The sequence below is a fragment of the Panicum hallii genome, chromosome 1 (genome assembly GCF_002211085.1).
Source record: "Panicum hallii strain FIL2 chromosome 1, PHallii_v3.1, whole genome shotgun sequence".
NCBI lineage: Eukaryota > Viridiplantae > Streptophyta > Magnoliopsida > Poales > Poaceae > Panicum > Panicum hallii.
In genome coordinates this window covers 50,143,286-50,151,006 of record NC_038042.1, presented here as the reverse complement: position 1 = coordinate 50,151,006, position 7,721 = coordinate 50,143,286, and the positions used below count along the sequence as shown (strand labels likewise).

Here is a 7,721-nt window from a genome sequence, read left to right as displayed (position 1 = left end):
ACTGGTCCCATCTCCCATGGCACCAACCACGACGGAACGCCGCGGCACGTAACGACGTGGTGGTGGCAGGCACCAGTGTGGGCGACAGGATACGGAGCGCCACGCCCACACCACGAGCGGCCACGGCGTGGCACGGGCGGAGGAGGAGCAGGGAGCTCCGTTTCCGAGCCGACGAACGGGCACCCCGAAAGCAGCGTGACGCGACGAGCGAAACGACCCGGGCGGGGAGCCCCGGCGCCCGTGCTCCTCCCACGCCGAGCGCACCAGCCGCGGCCGGCCTTCTCGACGCACGCTTCCTCGCCGTGCGTGACCGGCCGTCCGAGCCAACGGAAATCCGCTCGGTTCCCGCTCGCGGAGGTCAGGACGTCGCGCCACGGGCTCCGGACCGATCGAGCCCGGGAGGAAGTTTGGAAGGCCCCGCGCCGTGCGTGTCGGGCTCTGGCGCGTGGGAGCTACTAGAACATGTGGACGATGCCTCCGTGGTCCGTGCCGCTACAGTGACAGACTGACAGGCGTCCGGCAAAAGCCGCTGTAGCTTTCCTCCTTTCCCGGCGGTTCGGGGCCGCTGCCGTGCCCGGGACGCCGGGGGAACGTCCGCCTCCCACCCTGACAGCGTCGTGCGGTCGCAATTTGCTCGTGCCCGGTAGAACATGTGGACGGCAGAGGTCCGACCGGCCGCGGCCGCGCGAGGCTCGGCCCTCGGCGTGAGTCACGCAGGCCTCCAGCGACCCTACATGAATGGTCACAGCGATTCAGGTACTCAGCACTGGTAAGGCTGCCGGCAAGGACGTCCTGCGCCCAGGACTCCGCAGTGCGCGCGCCTGTTGCGCATGTGAGCTGCTGCGGGGCCGCGACGAATCGCCCCCGCCGGCTCCGCTCGCCAGCGGCGAATGATTCGGCCCGGCGCACGCCGTACTCGTGTTCGTGCGGGGAAGCATAAAACCCCGCTGCGCTCTCGCTTACATGCTGGGCAGGAACAGACGAGCAGTGGACTAGTGGAAAGGATCGCGCGGATCAGTCCAGTCAGGAGCACGGGGTGAGATGCGTGGCTGATGCCTGATGGCATCTGCTGCACCTTCGGTCACGCGATGCTTCAGGATGCTGAACCTGACTCATCTGCGGACGCAGCCAACGCCGGTCGCGTGTGATCGGAACCAGTTCGAGCAAAAGCTGCGAACAGGGCACGTCGACATGATCGGTTGCAAGTGACCAGTAGAGAGCAACGGATAGGTCAGCTTCCGATCCCAACGTTTGGTGAGGGCTAGAAACTGAGCCGCTCCGTTGGACATCCGGACAGACCTCATCGGCTTGCTTTGCTTGGGAGGGTGAGGTGGTACTGGTCAGTAAGCCGCATTGTTCCAGGACGGCGGCGACTGGTGATTGGTGAATGGCGATGCATGCACCTTCACCTACCCTGATTCAGACTTCAGAGCAGCAGCCCTCTGGAGGCCACTTTAGACGCGTGGACGTACTCTGACCGAGCCACTTGGCCAACAGCTCCCTGGCGTGCTCGATGGCTTTGCTGAATTTTCTTTAGCTACTACTATCCTTTTTTTTCATGTTTAATGAAACATGAACGTGGACAATGTTCAAAACAATGTTTGGGTGCTTCAAGTTACCTAAGAGAAGGGTGGGTTGGTGAGAGCTGTCAAAGACGGGTAAAGGAACTATAAAAAGAAGGCAAGAACAAGTGGACGATAAGGTTTTTGGATTGACACTCGCACTGGTGCCAAACTTTTCATAATCTACGAGTTGTTGGCCGACCTCCAAATTAGGTGTAGGATAGTCCTGCTGCTGGTGTGACAGTAGATGATGATGCGACTGAGAAAGGGCAAAGGATAGCTTGGCCTTCTTCTTTTTTACTCTAACGTGCGTAGCTGGGGTAAGATAAGGACTGTATCTTGGCATGGTTACAAAACGTGCACGAGTGTGCATTTTCTGCTTACCAATCACAAAGAAAAATATATTAAAGTGGCTGAATGACACTCCAATTTTTTTTTTTAGAAAAGGAGAATGCCTCTGGCCTCTACGGCCGCAAGGAACTAAATTCTCATACCATTTTTAGCTCAAAAACTGATCACAAACCATTAATATTGTTTGCAAAAGAAAAGAAGAATTTAGAAGCAAAGTCTATTATTGTTTCTTCGACCACTTTTGGCAAAATATCCAAAGTGATGACATTCAACGTTTTGCTTGTCGAATGGATAGTCTTCCTTCAATCTTCACGCTGTAGTAGAAACCAAAGTCGAAGTCAACAGACCCTCTGAATGACACTCCAAATGCAGCAGAAAAGTTAGTTGTTGCCTGATGGATGGGAGTTCATGCATTCTGAATGTATCATGGTACACGATGGATGGTGCTAGTACCACTCCAGTGATCGACACACACACAAAAAAAAAATAGAAAATAAAAAAATCTGTAACGATACGATACGAGGGTATTGTACAGCCATCAATCACGATCCGGATGTGGGGATGGTCCCTGTTGTACTTTTCTTCGCACGGCCTGTCTGTATAGAAAGAGTTCAAAATGCTAATGACTTCTTTACTTCAAATTTTATCCAAATCAAAAAAATCTAAAACAATTTTCCGACCAAACTCTTCCTAAATGTGAAAGTTGTTTTTTTTTCTTGGAAGAGTTGCCGATTTTTAGAAAAACCACATGGCCATGTGCACTGGTCAAAGATGTGCCCCTGCTACATTGAGATTGTAATCTTGTTTAGACATGTGCTAGAACGCATGTGTGGATGTGGATGGTTGCGGGTGTACCTGATGCCTTCTTGTATTTAAGGAAAAAAATATGCTGGGATTCAGAAAAAAAAACACAAAAAAAGTCCTTGCAAAATTAAAGATGGGTATTTATGGTAAGTGAAGAATACCTCCCGAGCAGCTGCTCTCTACAGACTACAGCGTTGAAAGTCTCAAAACGGAGCATGCAGTGCAACGAACTGTGGTCAAAATGAGTTTGTTGGTGAGCAAATTTTGTTGACCCATAAGTTGGACATGAGAGGATTTTGTAGTCCACCACATGATGGGTTGGTGAAGAGCTAGAAACTGGCCATCCTAGAACTTGAGAACTGAGACACGCATGGACCAACTCTCTTGCTCTGTTTTCCTCTGCTTTTCCTTGTTACGTATGCAGTGACAAAGCGGCCACTGTACACCCCCCCCCCCCGCGCAGGTCACTGCTGCTTTTCAAGAGCTTAAAGAAAAGAATGGAATGTCACGGTATTCTTCTTAGAATCTCTTCATTGTCCGTTTGTTTCACCCCTCTAAAGCCCAAAACATCTAAACTTTAGAGACCCGGCACCAAACAGCCCTCTAATCCAGCCTCTAATAAGACCGCGATTGTTTAGAGGGAGCGAGCACTCTAAAATTTTCTAGAGCCCTCTAGTGGAAAACAAACACACCCTAAGATTATAATGTTGCTCGAAGACAATGACATGACTTGTACTATGTAATCGTCAAATCCCTCACTTAAAGCACGTGAAGCAACTTTAGTTTTAAATTTTAGTCCTTTTTAACCCACAATTTCAATAATAGCAAGTTAAAAACTAAATTATTAAGTAGCTCTTTTGGTATCCCAAAAATATTTGGTTAAGCTTTGAAGTATGAATTCCTAGAAAAAACAATTGTGAAATGGCCAAGACAATCCACGACCAGTACAACCATTTCTCGTCTTTTAAAGCATCTAATAAGGGTTATGGAATGCAAACGTGACATAACTATATTGATACCCTCAATGGACAAACATTGTGAGACATATTCTCCTGAGTCTATGGACCAACAATATCTATTAATGTTTGAATTCACTTTACGTGGCATTGAGCTTTATATTTTCATCGTTTATGTTTCCCATTTTCCGGAATTTAAACCATGTGGATCGACTGCATCTTGGCTATTGGGAATCGACTGTCGAGGCCCATTTACCATTTTTTAGAACGTCGAATTTCGTAACAAACAGTTTGCCCAGTCTCAAGAAACTGAGAGAAATCCCTATGTTTGGTCGATTGCATGAACATTTGAAGTAAATTAAATTGCAAATATGATTCACAGCACTCCAAAACTTACAAGTTGCTGCTTGCAATGACAACTCTTTCAAAGCATGGCAGCTGCACAATAGGAGTCCGTAGCATAACAACAAACATAAATCAGGAATAAATCGCATTATTAACTAAAAAATACAGTCTTGAGACACTCTTTCTCTGATCAGCAGATGGGCAGGGGCTCGCCGTTCCACTCCTTGAGGCACTCGAGCAGGGGGTCGATGTGCTTGCCCTGGTTGATGGCAACGAGCACCTTGTTCAGCTCCTCGCCGGGAGACCGCGTCTTCTCGCCGGTCAGGTACACTGCACCGAGCTCCTCGCGCACGAAACGGTAAAGCGGGTACGAGCGGCACTCGGCGATCCTGTTCGGTATCGCCGCCGTGCCGTTCTCGACGGCCGCCCGTGCGGCCTCCACCGCCTTGGGCAGCGCCGCGCGCAGCTCCTCCTCGAACTGGGCGACCTTGGCGAACACGGATGTCTCCGCGTTGAACTCGGCCGTGCCGTTGGCGAGGGCGCGCTCCACGAGCACATTGCGAAGCTTCTTCATCAGCGGGTAGTTGGCGCTGCACGGGTCGTCGGCGTAGGCGAACACCGCCTCGCGCTCGATCTCCTGGAGCAGGTCCTTCTCGCAGAAGCGGGCGGCGTGGAGGCCACCGGTGGCGCTGGTGCTCAGGGTCTTCTTTGCCACCGTCATCACGCAGCTCTTGACGGCGCTCTTGACGTTCTCCTCGATGTGGCGCAGGTCGACGGCCTGGCACAGGGCGATCAGGAACGTCGAGGACATGAGCTTCAGGATCTCGATGGCCTCGGCGGTCTTCCTGGAGGAGATGAGGCCAAGCGAGTTGACGTCCTGGTTGTGCTGCTCCGCGCTCTGGACATGGTTGGTCACCGGGTTGCCCAGGAACTGCAGCTCAGAGCAGTAGGAGGCCATGGCGATCTCGGCGCCCTTGAACCCGTAGTCCAAGCTGGGGTTGCGCCCACCGGACAGGTTGGAGGGCAAGCCGTTGTTGTAGTAGTCGTTGACGAGCTCTGAGAACTGAGCAAACATGAGCTTGCCGATGGCGGCGAGGGCGAGACGGGTGTTGTCCATGGACACGCCGATGGGCGTGCCCTGGAAGTTGCCACCGTGAAGCGCCTTGCTGCGGGCGACGTCGATGAGCGGGTTGTCGTTGACGGAGTTGATCTCGCGCTCAATGGACTTGGTCGCGGCACGGATAACCTCAATCTGGGGGCCAAGCCACTGCGGCGATGTGCGGAGCGCGTACCGGTCCTGCTTCGGCTTCATCAGTGGGTCGAGCTCGCCGAGCTTCTTGGCAAGCTTCATGTAGGAGCTGCCCTCCAAGATGTGCTCCATGATGGCGGCAGCCTCAATCTGTCCCGGGTGGTGCTTGAGCTTGTGGGTCAGGTGGTCGGTGTACTCCGGCTTGCCGTTCATGACCTCGCAGAATACGGCGGACAGGACCTCAGCAAGGACAGCGAGAATGTTCGCTTCAAAGAGCACGGTGGAGGCAAGACCAGAGCCCACGGCCGTGCCGTTGACCATGGCGAGGCCTTCCTTGGGCTGCAACTCGAAGAAGCCGCCCTGGATGCCGGCAATCTTGAACGCCTCAGCCGCGTTCACCTTGGTGCCATCTGGGGCCACGGCCACGGAGTTCTCGCGCCCGGTGACGAGGCCCGCAATGTAGGACAGCGGGACGAGGTCGCCGGACGCGGTGACCGTGCCCCGGAGCGGCAGGCACGGCGTGACGTTGGCGTTGAGCAGCTTGACAATCGCCTCGAGGATCTCAAAGCGGATGCCGGAGTACCCCTGGAGCAGGGTGTTGATGCGGACGAGCATGGCCGCCCGTGTCGCCTCTCCGGGCAGAACGTGGCCGTCCGTGCCGGTGCCGAAAGCGCCGGCGTTGAGGAACCTGATGAGCTCCCGCTGGAGCGCGCCGCCCTCCTTTGTCCGGCGGTGGGAGGTGGCGCCGAAGCCGGTGGTGACGCCGTAGCTGTCGGTGCCGTTCATCATGCTGTTCATGACCCAGTCGCTGCTGGCCTTGACGCGCTCGCGGGCGGACTCGTCGAGCTCGACGCGGGCCTCGCCGGCGCCGTTGGCCACGGCGGCCACCTGCGCGATCCTGAGGCTGGCGCCCTCGATCTTCACCAGGGGCTGGCGGTACTCCGCCACCATCCTCTTCACCTCGTCGAGGTGGCTGCCCATGAGCTCCTCCGCAGCCTTCCCCCAGTTAAGCGGGTCGGCGCGCGGCTTCGCCATGCACAGGGAGTCGCCGTTGGCGACGCGGCCGTTCTCGCACTCCATTGCAGAGGTACAGGGGGGTTGAACTGAAAGCACTAGTAAGCCTTAAGCGATCGGAGATCAGAAGCAGGCGATGGGCGATGGCCTGTTGTTGATTTGGAGTAACTCTGTGTTGGAGAAGAGCTTGTGATGCACTGGTTGGTGCTGCTCTTCCTGGAGCGAAACCGGAGGGGGAGGCCGCGTTTAAATAGGGGAACGGGATGGGCTGCGCGGGCAGCGCGGCACGGGGGTTGTTGGTCGAAGGAAAAGCGGCGGAGGGTACTGGCCATGCCAGTCAGTCCGCTGGCTCGCCGTTCCTACGACCAGGACGAGTGCCGCGTTGCAAGTAAAAAAAATTGGGGGGCCGGCGGCGTAGAAAGCGTCTGAAATTTTTGTGGTCGCCGGCTCGCCCGTGCCTCCGTGGGGGCAGATAGGGCTGGGTCGTTCGCGCGGCACGGGGGTTGGTGGCGAGGGCAGGGCTCTCCGGACTCGGGCCACCGAGCTCGCTCCGCGCGGGGTTGTGCGCTATGCGTTTCTGGTCTCTGTTTTTGATCCTGCTTCTGCACTGATTGGGGACAGGACGATCCAGGACACGTACACTGGGCTGTCGTGTTGTGGATGCAATCAAATTTGCGCATGCAAGTAGTGGACCATTGGTGTCAGCCGTTTCCTACAAAATCATTTCCATTTGTCTCCCAAAGCACCTTATCTTTTTTTCCTAAAAGATTTGATTGGAGTCCGTTATCTTGGGGTGTTTTTTTTAAGTCCGGTTTATGCCCTCGAACTATCACAAAAATTCAATTTCTAATTTTCAACTACAAAATCGGATAACATAAACCATCCAACTATTAAATCCGGATGAATTTGGCCTTTTGGATGGTTTTGAAGGTGGTTTTCCATTTTATGAAATTAAAAATATTCAAATTTAAACTAAAAAATTCATAAGTAACTCGTTTTAAATAAAAATACGAAATGGGTATCAAAAATTTTTAAAAAAATGTAACATATCTATTGGCACTATACTTGTTAGTTATTCGTATCCAATTTTTCATATTTCATAGTATTTGGTTGCTTATAGTTATACCTATTATTTTTGAATAAATTAGATTCAAATAGAGCTATAATAGATAGGTTATATTTTTAGAAAATATTTGGTACTAGTTTCATTTTTTATTTAAAATAAATTAGTTTTGATTTTTTAGATCTAATCAGATTTTTTTTACTTTTTAAAAAAAATATAAAACCACTTTCGAAACAGCTCTAAGGGCCAAATTTGCCCGGTTTCGACGGTTGGATAGCCTATATTATCCGGTTTTACAGTTGAAGGTTGAAAATCGGACTTCTGCGATAATTCAAAGGTGTAAACTAAATTTTTTTCTTTTTTTGATAAGATATCTT

At 52.3% G+C, this 7,721-nt stretch overlaps 1 protein-coding gene across 1 annotated transcript; it reads right to left on the bottom strand.

The window, feature by feature from the left end:
• Positions 1-4,014: 4,014 nt before the first annotated feature.
• Positions 4,015-6,512, bottom strand: LOC112890395 (phenylalanine ammonia-lyase). Its single transcript, XM_025957294.1, has one exon. The coding sequence runs from the start codon at positions 6,345-6,347 to the stop codon at positions 4,209-4,211; it is 2,139 nt and encodes a 712-aa protein (XP_025813079.1). The 5' UTR covers positions 6,348-6,512; the 3' UTR covers positions 4,015-4,208.
• Positions 6,513-7,721: the final 1,209 nt, after the last annotated feature.